This window comes from Saimiri boliviensis, chromosome 9, assembly GCF_048565385.1.
Source record: "Saimiri boliviensis isolate mSaiBol1 chromosome 9, mSaiBol1.pri, whole genome shotgun sequence".
In the NCBI taxonomy this organism is placed as follows: Eukaryota; Metazoa; Chordata; class Mammalia; order Primates; family Cebidae; genus Saimiri; species Saimiri boliviensis.
In genome coordinates, this window is record NC_133457.1 from 35905513 (window position 1) to 35923236 (window position 17724).

Here is a 17724-nt window from a genome sequence, read left to right on the forward strand (position 1 = left end):
TGAGCCGAGATCGCACCATTGCATTCCAGCCTGGGTAACAAGAGCGAAACTCCGTCTCAAAAAAAAAAAAAAAGAAAAAAAAAAAAGAATTTCAGTATCAAATTTATTTTCAGTGTTGTTCTTGGTTAAGTGGCTTTGTGTTCCCTTTTCTGTTTGCTCTTTGAGAGCTTTAAATTCCAGTGGCAGGAATTAAGAGCAGTGTTTTTGTTTTGTGGGCATTAAGATGCCAGAACAGTTGGCCTGCATTCTACGGATGGAAGGGAAATGAAAAAAAGACTGCAATAGTGAAAGTTGCCAATTGAGAGCTCTGCAGACTTCCGTCCCAAAGAGTCTGGTCTCTAGATGATGCATATGCCATGCAGCTGCTGTTGACAGCTCCTGTCTCCTGGCCTCCTTTGTGCAGAATAGATCTCGGCCTTTCAGGTCTTTAAATAAGATCCTCTGGAGCTTCAGCACACCTACAGTGGCCTGGGTGGGCATGTGCCAAGTGTGTAGGGTTGCACACCAGGCCTCTGGGTCAATGGAGAGCCAGAAACAGCAGGGAGAAGAGGGAAGCAAATGGGACAGTGGTGTCTGGTGGACCAGCATGGGTGGTCTAGGCTGCCCAGAACATCAAAGGTGTCCAGTTCTTCATAACTCTGGCTGTTGACATGAAGGCCAGTTTGGGTTTCCTGACAGTTACCCATTTTATTGACTTAAGGATTTGTTTATACTTGTTTAAGATAAATAGAATATGATAACTTCCTTTAAAGGCTGTGTGAAGAGAGAGAGAGAGAGGAAGAGGAGAGAGAGAGAGAGAGACAGAGAGGAAGAGAGAGAGAGAGAGAGGAAGAGGAGAGAGAGAGAGAGAGACAGAGAGGAAGAGAGAGAGAGAGAGAGGAAGAGGAGAGAGAGAGAGAGAGAGAGAGAGAGGAAGAGGAGAGAGAGAGAGACATACCACTTACTTTTTTTTTTTTTGATGATTTCTTTTCAGCTCTTGAGAAAGTCTATTTTACAAAGAGGAAAACCTGTGGTTGAAGGCTCTTTGGAAAAGAAACCCCCATTTGAAAAACCTAGCATTGAACAGGTAAAAAGATTTTAAAAAGTCCTCTTTTTATTGCCTTAAGGCTGAAGAAATCTTTTAATCCTCCTTTTACATCTCTAGCTACTGCTCACCTCCTCCATACCCAGCTTAGAGTTGTTCACCAGTCTGTAGAAATTGTCCCGGATGCTTTGGATCAGAGGTGTACACCTAATTTGATCTAGCTTTTGCCTTTTAGGGTTGTTAATATACTCAGGATCCACTGTGTGTTTGGGGAAGAAAAAAATTAGGTAGAACATGTCATTTGTAAGAACACATGAAATGTGCTTTTTCTTGTTGTTGATGCTTTAAAATGAAGTCTTTGTCCTTTTGCTTGGCACTGTCTGAGAAAGCCTATTGAGGTGAGGGAATTTAGTAGCAATGTGAAAAACATTGTAAGTCAAGCAAAGAAAGCAAAAAAGAAATGAGATTTTATACTTAGAAATTGACTTCCTGCTACGTTATGATTCCTGGAAAGAAGCCATTTCACTCAGGGAATCTGTTAAAATGTAAAGAGTTTTTTTTTGTTAGGTGTTGTCAGTATCGCTCATTAGTATCACTTTTTTGGCCTTTCATTGTTTGGCTAAACAGAAACACTCTGGACTGATTGTTTTGATGAGAATGACTACTGAAGTCATGATCCCAGAGTCCTTAAAAATAAATGCATTTTTATCAGTCAGTTTTCAGTAAATTTTATTTTGCCTCCAAACTCTATAAAATAAGAATTTGTTGCTGTTTTATTTGAAATTAGATGAGATGGGAATATTCTGTGGAATTAAATTAATCAACTGTTTTTTTAAAAAGCACATAATTTTGAATGATATATGTATTTTGGTAAGCTTATTGGCTCCAAACGAATGACAGTAAAGAGTTTAAATTTTAGTTGTTTAGTTCCGTAGTAGTCATGATAGCAGCCTTTTGATTAGCATTTTTATAATGTAAAAACATAATATTTCTCTAAGAACTATATTATATGTAGGCTACTCTGCTGATAGTGAAGCAAGAATTATTCTACACAAAAGCCGTATTTTCTTGTTTCAGGGGTTTTGACCGTTTCAGTCCATGGTTTTGATTTTCTTCTTAATGCTTCAGGATATCAGCAGGCATAGAATCACAACTCACAGCCTCTCTGTCTTATCACTTTTCATCCACTCTGATCTGAGGCAAGATTCCCTCTGGGGATTGCTGTTTTCTTTTAGGGAAAAGGAAGAGATTTTTTTATGAATAGAGAAATGTCTGTTCTTTTGCTAATAACCACCAATCGTGCTGACTGTGTGGGTGTTCAGAATTAGTGTGATTGCATAGCTGCATGAAGAATCTGCTTTCCCTCTTTTTAAGGGCGTGAATAACTTTGTACAGTACAAATTTAGTCACCTGCCAGCAAAAGAAAGGCAAACGATAGTTGAGCTGGCAAAAATGTTCCTAAACCGCATAAACTATTGGCATCTGGAGGCACCATCTCAACGAAGACTGCGATCTCCCAATGATGATATTTCTGGATACAAAGAGAACTATACAAGGTAATCAGATGGCAAGTTCTTTCCCTTTGGCTCCATAAAGCATGTTACAGACATAAAATTGCTATTTGACTCTAAGTACAGGGCTGCCCAGTTATCATTATGACTCGAGAAAATGTCTTTATAATTTAACTTGCAAATTCCTACTTTTCATTACTGTCTCAATATGTTGAGCGGTGAGGGATGTAAATCATCTATACCCAATATGATAGCCACTAGCCATGTGAGCACTTGAAAATGTGGCTAGTTTGAATTGAGATTTCTAAGATTGGCCCAAAAAAGAGTTTAAAATTGCTCATTAATAGTTTTAAAATATTGATTACATGTAGCAATCATAGTACATTGGATATATTGGATTAAATAAAACATAAAGTTAGTTTTGCCTGTTTTGACCATTCCAATGTTCCAGTGTGGCTACTAGAAAATTTAAAATCCATATGTGGCTTGTGTTACTTGTCTATTGAATATTGCTGACTAGATAGCTACACTGTAACTCTAAAATTAATTAGAGCCCTCACTCAAAAAATGCAATGGAATTGAAGAATTATTTTAGGCCGGGCACGATGGCTCATGCCTATAATCCTAGCACTTTGGGAGGCCAAGGTGGGTGGATCACTTGAGGTCAGGAGTTCAAGCCCAGCCTGACCAATATGGTGAAACCCTATCTTTACTAATATAGCCGGCATGGTGTCACATACCTGTAATCCCAGCTACTCAGAAGTCTGAGGCAGGAGAATCACTTGAACCCAGGAGGCAGAGGTTGCAGTGAGCCAAGATCACACCACTGCACTCCAGCCTGGGCAACAGTGTGAGATACTGTCTCAAAAAAAAAAAAAAAATTTTTTTTATGGTTCTATTTCCAGAACTGTGATAGAACTGATATCATTATACATATTATCTTCCAGTTTTTGTACCTTTAAATAACATTTTACATTAGTTATAATGAAAGAAAATATAGAATTTTGTAGCCTTTATGTCTCTTCACTTAGCATCTTACCAAACATTTCACAGGTTCCATTATAGTCCACTGAGTTGATTTACCACAATTTACCTAACTATCTCTTTATTGCTGGACATTCACACTCTCTGTAAATAGTCTTGGATTTAACATATTTTCTTCTAAAGTGGAAATTTATTTTTACTGCTTATTTCCTGCAGAATAATAGAATTGGTTTTACAAATCTTAAACTTGTACCATACAAAATATAATGACCTACATTTATTCTCATCTGTAGTAGTGTGACTTGGGTCATCCATTCTTTTCAACTTTTTTTTCACTTTTCTCTGTTTATATTTTAGAGGCGCATCAAGCTTGCATCGGGGGATATTAGGGAGCTTTAGTGCATATCTTTTTCCTGATTTAAAGTAGGCAGTAGTGTCTTTTGATAGCCTGTCAAGACCACTTGTGCCCAGGTTATTTTCTGTAACAGCAGATAACATGGAAGAATGGTAGAATTTAAAATAAGCTTTTCTCTCTGTCATTGACCTAATTTCATGTGTAACACAACCTTTTTCTCTCTTTCTCCCCACATTGACAATATATGCAATTTCAGTTATATTTTTCCCTTAGTAATTGATGTTTATAGGAATTGCAGATTTCTTCAAAATAAGATTTTAGATTGTATTTTTATTTCTGTATCTGCCATTTTAGGATTTTACATTAACAATAGTTCTCTATATTATTGAAACTCTGCTATATTATTGAAACTCTTGTTTATAGTAAGAGTTGAGACGATAAGTCGCTTGAAAATATATATATATATTTTAACGCCATCTGTAAACAACTGACAAAGCTGAATATTTGTCAAAGCCAAGGCCCTGAATACATTTGCCACTTTTAACAGAGAAAATAACTATTTCATTAAGAAAAAGGAGAACTAATTGTGAAGCAGCTTGGGAGACATTACTATATTTTGTTTTATTTTTATTTTTGTTTTTTTTGGAGATGGGGTCTCATTCTGTATCCCAGGCTGGAGTGCAGTGGCATAATCATAGCTCACTGTAGTCTCAGCCTCCTAGACTCAAGCAATTCATCTATCTCAGCCTCCTGAGTAGCTGGGACTACAGGCACATGCCACCATGTCTGGCTATTTGTTTATTTTTTTGTAGAGACAGGGTCTCACTATGTTGCTCAGGCTGGTCTCCAACTCCTGACCTCAAGTGATCCTCCCACCTTGCCCTCCCAAAGTGCTGGGATTATATGTGTGAGTCACTGTGCCCAGCTATGATATTTTAGAAAACAGAAGAAAAATGCAAGGAAGCCCTTGGGAATTATAAAGAAATTGATGGCACTTATGAATACTTATTTATTCATAAGTAGTAGTAAAAATAAAAATTGGTTTGGATGAGCGCTGGTTTTGAATGGTGTGTGTCCATCTCTCCCTCGTTACGTGAGCTTTAGACGAGTCTAAAGAGACCTCCTTTTAGATCCAAGTGTCATGAGTTTTGTGAGTATTTCATGGATGGTTTGTATGTAGTTTCTGACTACACAGAGCAGGTGCTGGGAAGATGCTCATCATCATTTTCCTCCCATGCACATTGTTCTCTAAAACTCACCAGCGTGGGGCTATTAAGCTAAAGCCTTTGTATAATTGAGTGAGTGTGTAATTATTTGAATATCACTTTAGAAATTAAGATAGCAGGGACCAGAAAAACAGCAGAAGAGTCTTTTATAGCCCAGCATCCTGAGCCAACAGCTGAAGGCAAAGAGTGAAGTCAGACAATGGAAAAGAGAAACTTGCTGAGAGAAACTGAAATGAATATGCCCTGATGAGTTCTGAAACCTGCTGATTTCTAGATGAAATGTAGACCAAGAGTCCCTATTAATAAGAAATAAGGAAATGAAGGTAGGTGACACCCACCTACCCTGCTTCTCCACCATCACATCATGTTGATGAGGAAAGGGAAGTAGAGAGGAACAACCTGTGAAAATTAGGAGAAGCAATAATTGTTTCAGAGTAAAACCTCACTGCCAAACCACATGGGGGATTAAAAAAAAACCCCACACACCACCACAGCATGATGTCTCACTGATAGTGATCTTCTAAAAAAATGGGTAATATTACAGGCTGCAGGCACCAGCAGGCCTTATCTTGATGTTGCTGTAAGAGAACCTCAGGACCTATAATGCTGATTCAGCTTATAACTTAACAGCAGTTACTGTAAAAATTAGAACAAAGGTGTGCTGAAAATGTTTGCAGTACATCAGCCTGAAAATGAAGTTAAGAAGTTGAAGAGGATTCTTTGTGGAAAGAATGGACTTAGAAAATGTTTGTGTTGATGACAGAGCTAACTTGTAAAGATTTATTCCATAAAAAAGTAAAAGTAGACTGAACAGTAGTACTGCTTAAATAACTTCTCTGTTCTGAATAAGGGAAAAATTATATATAGGTATATATATTTTTTTGGTGGGGGAGATGGCGTCTTGCTCTGTTGCCCAGGCCTGGAGTGCAGTGGCGCGATCTTGGTTCACTGCAACCTCCACCTCCTGGGTTCAAGTGATTCTCCTGCCTTGGCCTCCCGAGTAGCTGGAATTACAGGTGTGCTCTACCATGCCTAGCTAATTTTTTCATTTTTAGTAGAGATGGGGTTTTGCCATGTGGGCCAGACTGGTCTCGAACTCCTAACCTCAGGTGATCTGCCTGCCTCATCCTTCCAAAGTGCTGGGATAACAGGTATGAGCCACCACGTCCAGCCTATATATTCTTATATAAGTGTATGTTAACTGTACATTATATGTACTCCCAGAAAGCATTATGGTTTTAGAAAAAAAAGTGGGCAAATATTTTGAAGTTTCTGAATTTCACGATAGTACACTAATATAATTCCATGAAGAAATAACCTGAAAAGAAAGTGTCAGAGGTTATGACTTCTTAAAATACAGCTGACCAACAGTCTGCTGAAGGAAAGTGGCAAGTAATTAGTCTTAGATTTTGAGTTGTGTAGAACTTCTGAAAGTTAAAGCTTACTCCCACATTTGGGAGATGTTTCATAAGAATATAGAGAGGCGGTCGGGCGCGGTGGCTCAAGCCTGTAATCCCAGCACTTTGGGAGGCCGAGGCAGGTGGATCACGAGGTCAAGAGATCGAGACCATCCTGGTCAACATGGTGAAACCCTGTCTCTACTAAAAATACAAAAAAAATTAGCTGGGCATGGTGGCGCGTGCCTGTAATCCCAGCTACTCAGGAGGCTGAGGCAGGAGAATTGCCTGACCCAGGAGGCGGAGGTTGCGGTGAGCCGAGATGGTGCCATTGCACTCCAGCCCGGGTAACAAGAGCAAAACTCCGTCTCAAAAAAAAAAAAAGAATACAGAGAGGCTGGGTGCAGTAGCTCATGCCTGTAATCCCAGCAACTTTGGGAGGCTGAGGTGGGAGGATCACTTGAGCCCAGGAGTTCAAGCCCAGCCTGGGCAACAGAGTGAGACCTCATCTCTTAAAAAAAAAAAACAAAACTAGCTGGGTGTGGTGGCGTGTGCCTGTGGTCCCAGCTACTCTGGAGACTGAGGTGGGAGGATTGCTTGAGCCCGGGAGGTCAAGGCTGCATGGAGCCATCCATGATCCTACCACTGCATTCCAGCCTGGGCGACAGAGCAAGACCCTGTCTTTAAAAAAAAAAAAAAAACAGAAAATACATAGCAGGTTAGCTCGAACTAACTTGTTTTTGGGGAAACAGTTTTATATAGCCATTATTCTGTGACATTTAGCCTATTGTCGTGTGCACTGAGCATTCATTACTAGACATGTAAGTCGAGAACAGAATTTATCAGGAAGCATGGAAAGAACACTGGGAGACAGGAGATCTGACGTCTAGTCTGGACTTGAATAGTAACTGGCCCTCAGTCCCTGTGAACTAGGGCAGGTCAGTTTATTCCTGAAAACCAGAGGATTTTCAGTTCAGCAAGTCAGTAGAATGATACGGTCTTCTGTATTCACATTGTTTAATTCTATTCACAGAGATTACAGATCATCATGATGGTGTGAAAAATCTGGGAGTCAGAAAATAGCATGCAATTACCATCTTTATTAGACATACAAAATGAATAAACTATCATTTTCTTCTTTTCGGTAGACCTGAAATCTGTCATGTAGGTAAAATCTTTTCCTACAGTTATCTCTTTGGAAGAATGCATATGCCCATGCATGTTCATTTCTTTCTTTTTGTCTCATTACGTGCAGTAATAATATCAATTTGTTAAAAAAAACACCAGAAATACACACACACGTATGCACAGACACACACACACTCACTCTGTTTCTCTCTCACATACACACACACACACACACACACACACACACACACACAGACTCAGCCTCCTTCTTATCTACTGTGTATTTTACAGATTACAAAATAAGATTAATCTTGGAAGTTAAGAAAAAACTGAAAAGTATAAATCGAGGTCTATAAAATGACTCTGAGGAAATGAATGAGAACCTATTACTTGAAAATTTTTACTAGCTAGTAACAATCTATGCTGTCTTCTTCTACCCTGGGAAGATTGAATAACCTGTTAAACAATTTTGGATAACTTTTTGTGATTTTGTGGTAATATTTATAACCTATCATCTTTATAGCAGAAGAAATGTCAGTCTTAGAGCCTTAGAAGTCTGTAGATCTCTCCTCAGATGGAAATGCCCTTTAGACTCTAAATCAGCACTGTCCGATAGATTTATGATATGAGCCAAAATGCAAGCCAATGTGTAATTTAAAATTTTCTAGTAGCTACATATAAAATGAATAGATACAGGAAATTGTTTTTAATTATACATATGTCTATGTATAATTAAATATATATATTTTGAGATGGAGTCTTGCTGTGTAACCCAGGATGGAGCAGTGGTGCAATCTTGGCTCACTGCAACCTCTGCCTCCTGGGTTCAAGCGATTCTCCTGCCTCCACTCCCCGAGTAGCTGGGATTATAGGCATGCGCCACCATACTTGGCTAATTTTTGTGTTTTTCGTAGAGACGAGGTTTCACCATGTTGGCCAGTCTTGTCATGACTTCTGAGCTCAAGTGATCTGCCTGCCTTGGCCTCCCAAAAGTGCTGGGATTACAGGTGTGAGCCACCACACCTGGCCAATAATATATTATTTTTATGTTTTTATATTAAATACAAAAATTAGCCAGGTGTGGTGGCACGTGCCTGTAATCTCAGCTACTTGGAAGGCTGAGACAGGAGAATCACTTGAATTGGGAGGCAGATGTTACGGAGAGTCAAGATCATGCCACCGCACTCCAGCCTAGACCACAGAGCAACACTCTGTCTCAAAAACAAACACACAAACAGTTGCAAAAATATTGTTTCACCTTGTAACCAATGTAAAAAATTATTAAGAATGTATGTTTACTTTTTTGGTGGTACTGAGTCCTCCAAATCCAGCATTTATTTTGCTTTTTCCTTTTTTTTTGAGATGGAGTCTTGCTCTATTGCCCAGGCTGGAGTGTAGTGGTATGATCTCAGCTCACTGCAACCTCTGCCTTTCAGGTTCAGGCAATTCTCCTGCCTCAGCCTCCCGAGTAGTGGGGACTACAGGCACCTGCTGCCATGCCTGGTTAATGTTTATATTTTTACTAGAAATGGGGTTTCATCATGTTCCCCAGGGTGGTCTTGAACTCTTGACCTCAGGTGATCCACCTGCCTCAACCTCCCAAAGTCCTGGGATTAAGGTGTGAGCCACTGCACCTGGCCAAATTCTGTGTGTAGTTTTCACACATCTTTCAGTGGCTAAATTTTAAACAATTAAACCTAAATGGAGTCCTACTAGAATAATCAAGTTGTATTTAATGGAAAAACATTTTACACTGCTTCCATTTAAAAGTAAAATTGAAATTGATTAAATAAAATAAAAAATTAAACTTCTCAGTTGTGCTAGCCACATTTCAAGTGCTCAGTAGCTACCAGTGGCTGGTGACTACTGTATTGGATAGCGCAGACATAGAACCATCCCCATCATCACTGAAAGCTTTACTGGACAATAAATCTTTAAATTTTTCATTGCAGAAGATTGGATATATTTTGTTATTTTTAAAATTTAGTCGTGTTCTGCATAACAATGTTTTAGTTAACAGTGGACCACATATAATGACAGTAGTCCTGTAAGATTATACCAAACTTTTGCTGTACTTTTGTGTGTTTAGATATATTTAGATACACAATTATTTACCATTATGTTACAGTTGCTTGTAGTATTCAGTACAGTAAAATGCTGTACAGGTTTGCAGCATAGAGCAGGGGTCCCCAAACGCTGGGCCATGGACCGCCATGGGCCCGTAGTTCTTTAGGAACCGGCCCGCACAGCAGGAAGTAAGTGGTGGGCGAGTGAGCATTGCAGCCTGAGCTCCACCTCCTGTCAGATCAGTGGTGGCATTAGATTCTCATAGGAGCGTGAACCCTATTGTGAACTCTGCTTGTGAGGGATCTAGGTTATGTATTCCTTCCGAGAGTCTAATGCCTGATGATCTGGGGTAGAACAGTTTGTTTCATCTGGAAACCATCCCTCCTCCTCCCCAGTCATGGAAACATTGTCTCTCATGAAACCAATCCCTGGTGCCAAAAAGGTTGGAGACCTCTGCCATAGAGCCTAGGGGCCAAGTATATGGTAGGTTCTACCCTCTAGGTTTGTGTGAGTACACTCTCCAGTGTTTGCACTGTGATAAAATCACCTGACTCATTTCTCAGAATGTATTCCCATTGTTAACCAAGACATGAAAGACAGGACTAAGTCTTACAGGTAGTCCTGTGGTTGCCTAAGTCTCACCATTTGAACTTCTGATAGGAAGATTTGTGACTTTTAACTCTACATTTATAGTTTCATTACTAGTTATTTGGGATCTGACTTCCCCTCAGCCACAGATAGATAGATAGATAGATAGATAGATAGATAGATAGATAGATAGATGATAGATAGATGGCGTTTCAGTGTCTCATTCTGTCAGTCTGTCACCCAGGCTGCATTGCAGTGGCACTGAGCTATGAGCTCAGTGCAGTCTAGAACTCCTAGGTTCAAGCGATCCTACCTCCTCAGCCTCCCAAGTAGCTGGGACTGTAGGCATGTGCCAGTACATCTGGCTAATTTTTAAACTTTTTGTAGAGATTGGGGTCTTACGCTGTTGCCCAGGCTGGTCTCGCACTCCTGGGCTCAAGCAGTCTTTCTGCTTGAGCCTCCCATAGCTCTGGGAGACTGGCATGAGCCACCATGGCATGCCCAGCTAGCCCCAAATACTCTTTTAGTCTAATTAAGTTGCCACAGACTAACATCTGGCAAAGAATTGGCTTTGAAAGCAATGAATTTCTATGTGAAGCTCCTTATGAATTACAAAATAAATGCACTTTCTAATTTTTTTTTGCTACCAAGATCACAGTTTGAGACAAGAGATGACATTAACACTTAAGATACCCACTTCAGTATTGTAAACATAAATGACATTTGGGTGTAAGTTATTAAAGGAAAAAAGTTGAGAAGAAATAGAAATGGTAGCAGAAATTTTAGGTTAATTTTGAATCCAGGGAGATGAACTAACACTAATGAAAGTTTTTTTTTTTTCTCCAAAGGTGAACTGCTGCCACAGCCACCATAAGCACGTATACAGGAGAAATATTTTATAATACAGAATAAGATTTAAAAGTCAGGAGGTTGAATAAATTTGTATTATTCCTCTCTTCATTAAGGGGCTCAGCGTTCATGGAGAGCTTTTTGTAGCAACTTGGGCACATTGAAGAAGTGCCTCCCATTTTTAAAGGAGAAAAGGAAAGTGCATGGGGAAGACGTCTGATTTTTGGAAGGCAGTCTTTTCCTAGAAAAGGATGATTTGGGTCTGCTCTCAAGGAATACAAATCCGTGAAATAGCGCTTTTTGACCTTTTCCTGGTTTGGTGCCACCTTTCATGGCTACTACTGTTATATTTTTGTTACTGGGTCCTGGGAAATTCATCTTTCACTTCTGGGAGATTAAAAAGAGATATGGCTGAGTTTGGTGGCTCATGCCTATAATCTCAGCACTTTGGGAAGCTGAGGTGGGTGGATCTTTTTAGTCCAGGAGTTCGAGACAAGCCTGGGCAACATGGTAAAACCCTGTCTTTACAAAAAATTCAAAAATATTAGCCAGGTGTGGTGGCGCATGCCTGTAGTCTCAGCTGTTCGGCAGGCTGATGTGGGAGGGTCACTTGAGCCCAGGAGATGGAGGTTGCAGTGAGCTGAGATCACACCACTGCACTCCAGGTCGGGCGATACATTGAGACTCTATCTCAGAAAAGAAAGAAAACAAAATAAAAGAGGTTTGTTTTTGACTACACTTTCACTCTCCACTGTATGTTGGCTGAATGCACTTTCTAAATTAGATGACCTTTATTGTCAGTGTACCCTCAAACTGTGGTCAGATCTCAAGAAAACTCCTGGCTTCCCTCTGGTCTGGGTCTTCCTCCAGCCTCGTGCAATGATTCTGAGGTGCATTTTTGACTTTGAGTTTGAGTCATTGAAAAATGTACCTAGGCGACAGATGGTGGAAACTTACTACTTCCTGCATTTTGACTGAGTTTTAAATGGTTCCAAAGATCGCTATCTTCCCACCAAAGCTACGATGAGTGCTGTGTAGGCATTTTAAATAAATCTTACATTTTACTCAAAGGACTAAGTGGTGAATTCTGATTCTTTCAAAAAAGGGGCTTCCTCAGCTTTTCCTTTATTTTTTCTTTTATTTAAACTACCGTTAATGTGCCAGAAACTCCAGTTATAGTATTCACTTTATATATAATATTTCATTTAATGCTCACCAGAACCCAATGAAGTAGGTATTATTGTTGTCCCCATTTTACAGGTAAGGAAAGAGAGGCTAAATAACGTAATTGAATTTTGAAAGCTATGCAGCTAGTTAAGTGGCACAGCAGGAATTTGATTCCAGCTGCTGTTCGACTCCAGGACTCACTGCAGATGCTGCAGAATAGATTGATTTCAACAGAATTAGTCACAAGTGGTGGTGTAAGGGCAAGCCACTTGCATTAGGGCTATTGTTGCTTGTTATTGCAGGCCTAGTTTTTTCTGCTGTGGTTAATAGTATGAGATGAACCTAACTGGATATGGTTAGTGATCTGGGGGTTTACAGGATGTCGATGATGCTTGACTTTTCTTGTTGCAGGTGGCTGTGTTACTGCAACGTTCCACAGTTCTGCGACAGTCTACCTCGGTATGAAACCACACAGGTGTTTGGGAGAACATTGCTTCGCTCGGTCTTCACCGTTATGAGGCGACAACTCCTGGAACAAGCAAGACAAGAAAAAGATAAACTGCCTCTTGAAAAACGAACTCTAATCCTCACCCATTTCCCAAAGTAAGGGAGAGTTTTTGCTGGTCTTTGTTTGATCTCAGAGTTTGAGGTTGCTAAATACAATGCCAAAGCTTGCTAAGTAACAAGATCAGGAATGATAGAAAAAAGCATTCAAAGGAGGAGGGAGAAAGGACCCTCAGTTCCCTTTGTGAATCTTCTTGGGTGTTTTCCAGCCCATTTGTTAGCCTGATGTTGGATTGACTGCCCTCATTGCTCCCTTATCCCCTCCTTATCCTACCTGAGTCATTGTCTTTGACTTTCATAGAATGGTCAGTGCTTTCTTTTGTATATTCAGCTGCCAGGAAGCTCTAGGAGGATCAGGGAGAATGTGTAGCTACATTTTCCAGCTACTCAGAAATGGTGCAAAATAACTCAAGTAGCTTTTTTTTTTCCCCATTCAATTTCTCTTTTTCTAAGCACTGGTGAACCATCCCTGTGTCAGCTATAGTAGACTTGTTTGGAAACTACACTGCAAAAGCAGGGATGGAGAGGAATAGAGACCTCCTTCAGCATGACCTTTGAACCTCTATACTCAGTTTCTCGTAGAATATGCATACTTTGGTGCCCCTTGCTTCTTGCATCTGCCAAAGCTCCAAGGCATAAATAATCATTTAAGTATTTTCAAAGGGAAGAAATGCCTCAAAGCAATAGAGAGTTGCAGAGCTGCACTATTGGCCTTGGAAATGCATTTTTAATGCTAGGAACCAAAAATTTAAGCTAGGAGATTGGTTGCTGGTGAGATAGTCCAAGGGTGCAGTGGACGACTTCTCATGGAGCAGTAACAGCGAGAAATGAATGAGACAGTTCATTTTGTGGTTGTCATTCTGCCTAGATCAGCGCTTGGTTGGGAAGGTAAAAGGCATAATTTGAAAAAACTGTCTAGGTGTGATATAGCCTTTCTTTCCCATGCCATTCTGAACTGCTGATATAGAGAATAGAATTTGAGAAGAGATATTCTTTGATCAAAGATTGATGAAACACTGTTTTGTTTGAGAAACTTGATTTTTTGTTATTGAGATAGTATTGATAGTATTATTCATAACTTATTGCTATGAATAATTCATAACTTATTGTTAATTTAATTCATAACTTACTGTTATGAATTAAAACTCTACTTAGACAAATTGTTTTAATTCATAACAGTAAGTTGGGTTCAAAGCAACAACAAAATGATTTTCTGATAGAAATTGACTGAAGATTCCACGGCAATTTAACCCAAATTCTAAACCTTAGGTAGATATCCTGGGTAATTCTGATGGGCTTTAGCTGAACACCCAATATTTGTACATCTATTTCAGCAACCTGCTTGTCAAATTTTTCTTTAGGGAACCAGTACATGAAACTAACTCATGACATGAACATTTAGTTGTCCTCGGTGGAAGAAGATTCTGAGGCACTTAAACTGCAGTTTGGATGTTGCCCCTAAAATGGGTTATGAAATTAGGGCACACTGATATATTTCAGTGTCTGTCTTTTAACTAATGTAAGCTCATTTCCTTAGAGATTGAAGCAATTTTTTAAAACTTATCAGTTACATTTGCCATATAAGCAGCATTTTATGTTTTCAGATGATAGTTGTCATTCTGTCTCCGAGTCCAGGGACAAAGAAGACGTCTCCGTTCCTGATAATAATAAACACCTGTTACGGTGTTTAAAGAGAAATTTTAGTTACTCTGCATAATAGCGTTTTTTTCCCATAACAAGTTCATTTTGCTTCTTGCAGATAGTTGCTAATTATAGCGTGTTTTGTTCCCTCAGCCCATAGTTCTGGCATGCTTATGCTAGGAGGTAAAAACATCAATGCTGCCTTCTTTTCTTCTCTATTACTAATGGTGGGGTAAAACTACCACCCACTTCTCCTTTTAAATCCCTTTTCACTGAATATGACAACATTTAAGGCTGTTGGGGATTTATACGTACAGTTTTGGCAGAAGAACCACACGTATTAAAGCCTGAGTTGTTATTTGAGTCTTGGGCGCTGTTTCAGAGTGAGAGCTGGGACCTGGTTCCCAGCACCCAGGGAGGTCTCTGCAATTCCCAGATGCATTTTCAGGGCTTACATTCTTATCTTCCTTTTCTTCATATGTGCTGCCACTTTTTCTGCCTGGCTTTAAAATGTGCCTCTTTCCCCATCCACCTATTCACGAAGTTTTTTTTTTTTTTTTTTTTTTTTAAGTGTAGTATCTATATTTCAGTCTAAAAGTGAAGAAAATTTGGTTCAGGGAAAAAAATGAAGACCACTGATAGCGTCACCACTCTGAACTATTTTTAGTGGTTTTAGATATTTTTGTTTCTTCCCACATTTATTGGCAAAAAATACTCTGTAAATCTCAGAGGGACTTAGGTATCTGTATTTCTTTTTTCTCTTTTAATTTTTTTATTCTTTTAAAATCACCTACCCTATTCTGATAAACATCTCTATTTCTAACGAGGTTTCTAGATGATTTCTATGGGTTGCCAAAACTTGAGATCCATTGGTTTAAAGTTAGCATAGTAGTTAATCACTGGTTCCAATCGGGATCCTGCCATTTACTAGTTGTGGGAATTTGATCCAGTTATTTAACTTCTCTGTACCCTGGTTTCTTTATCTGTAAATGGATATGAATTCTATCCATAGGGTTGTTATGAAGATCAAGTGAGTTAATGAACATCAACCACTTACAACACTGCCTATTATATAGTAAGAGCTAGATATGTGCGTGACAAATAAAAACAGAATATATAACTCATAGGGTTGATGTGAAGATTCACAGTAAGACGTTCTTAGAGCAGTGCATGCACAAAGCAAGCACTCAATAAATATTAGTAACTTTTGTGATGGTAATGACAGTGACAGTGCAGCTATATGGAGGGCTGAAATCGTGCTCTGAGATTCACTGAGGAAGATTAATGCATTTCCATTGATGTAATTAATGTGTCTGTATACTATGTTGTATTAAACTATACAGGATTCAAAAAGTAAAAGTCTGTATAAATGCATTTCTGTATTTGAGTATACCAGGGCTGCCCAACTAAATCATAATTTGAGTCATAATTTTTCATTCTATTTCTGATGGAAGGTTTGATTCACTGATGTTAAGGTGATTGCCACAGATGATTAAGGCTATTGTTTTTACAGTAGTTTTAAAAAAATCTTATTGCTTTTACTTTTGTGTCTAGATTTCTGTCCATGTTAGAAGAAGAAGTTTATAGTCAAAACTCTCCCATCTGGGATCAGGATTTTCTCTCAGCTTCTTCCAGAACCAGCCAGCTAGGCATCCAAACAGGTAAGTTTCCTTTTACATAAGTCAGAGAACAACCAGGAAGGCCAACCTGAAGTATAAGTTGCAGCTCACTCTGCATTTATTTCTGTTTTTCATCAGGAGATTGAAGCCTAGAGCCAGCCAAAAAGCAAACACTTTGGCAGATCTTGCATCTGCATCCCTGTTAATGAGAGGAAAGCAGGTGCAAACCAAAATCTTGCAATTGTCTTTCTATTAATGAAGAACGCAGGTGCAGACCAAATAGTTGACAACAACAACAACAATAGGATTTGCTTAGCTTGCACATTTCAATTTAATAGGAGGCCTTTTTCTACCAAAGTAGGTGGAAAAAAAAAAAAAGTAGGCGTAAAATACCAGACAGCTTAGCTCTGTAGTCAGATGCTGGCTGTTTTCAAACACACTTACAGTCTCAGTCGATGGCTAGATACACCTAGGAATCAAGTCTCAGTCTGACCTCTTAATCTATGATGTGTGTTTTGTACATCAAATTACCACCAAGTATAATGGTGGATAATGAGTGAAAGATGGCAGTCTTGAGTTTCAGGATGTGAAATACTTCCCAGTGGGGCAGGGCATCCTTGCTGTTGCTTAAATCAGCCAGTGGTATCAGTTGGCATTTTGTGAGGAAAGAAGACAGGTGCCTTCTGGAGTCACAATGATCCCAGAAAGAGGATCTGAATTCCTGCCTTTGACACTAGAAAGACTCTGTGGAGAGGTTTGGCAAGAAATGCCAAAATAGTTTATATCTGGTCATGGGGAAAGACAGGATGCAGAATTTTGATGTCAAGAGTTTTTTGTAGTGCTCTAGGTCAATGTGTAACAATGTGTGAGCATTGCTTCTAATGCCTTCAGCAAAGAAAAAAATTATTCTTGCTTTAAAAACAAAATTGAAGTATAATTTATATATATGGTAAAATATACTCTCTTCACTCTACTGTGTTTTGACAAACACAGGTACCTGAGTAATCATCATTAGTTACCATCGAAATATAGAACAGAGGCATCCCTCCAGATGGATTCCCTTGTACCTCTCTGTAGTGCATTCACAGTCCTACCTCCAGCTCTGGCAAGCAGTGATCTGTTTCTTTGTTCCTATAGTTTTGCCTTTTCCAGAATGTCATATGAGTGGAATCATATAGTAGATAGCTTTTTGAGACTGACAACTTTAACTCAGCATAGTGCATTTGAGAGGTGGTTTTTTAAAAAGGTTTTCATCTAGAGTTCCAATTTAGATATAGATGTAACTAAATCCCTACAAACCAAAGTACTGTGAATGAAGAATTTTATTTGACTCATCCTGTTTTTGTTTGAGCTCATTACCAAAAACATGTCAAAAACATTGTGTTCTTTTTTTTTTTTTTTTTTTTTTTTTAACCTGAGGTCGTAATTTCATGTATCTCTGGTCCAAAACCAGTAGTGCTTTGGGCCTGTCTGCACCTGTTACATGTTTCCTCTGCAGTTGAGCAGTCAGCACTTAGTGGACACGTTCTCTGTGGTTACTGGGTATATCCTTTGCGTTGCTCCCTTTGTGCTTGCTATTCACTTTACCTTTGGTTTGACCTCAC

The 17724-nt window shown here is 39.1% G+C and overlaps 1 protein-coding gene across 2 annotated transcripts in view; it reads left to right on the forward strand.

Annotated features, from left to right (window-relative positions):
- The window catches only part of KAT2B (lysine acetyltransferase 2B), a 115427-nt gene that overhangs the window by 58113 nt on the left and 39590 nt on the right, over positions 1–17724 (forward strand). For both annotated transcript variants that reach the window (XM_039480281.2, XM_039480282.2), the window contains exons 4-7: positions 974–1066; positions 2399–2580; positions 12708–12899; positions 16056–16162. In XM_039480281.2, the coding sequence (XP_039336215.1) occupies positions 974–1066; positions 2399–2580; positions 12708–12899; positions 16056–16162 (574 nt within the window). The remainder of the gene's footprint in view (positions 1–973; positions 1067–2398; positions 2581–12707; positions 12900–16055; positions 16163–17724) is intronic.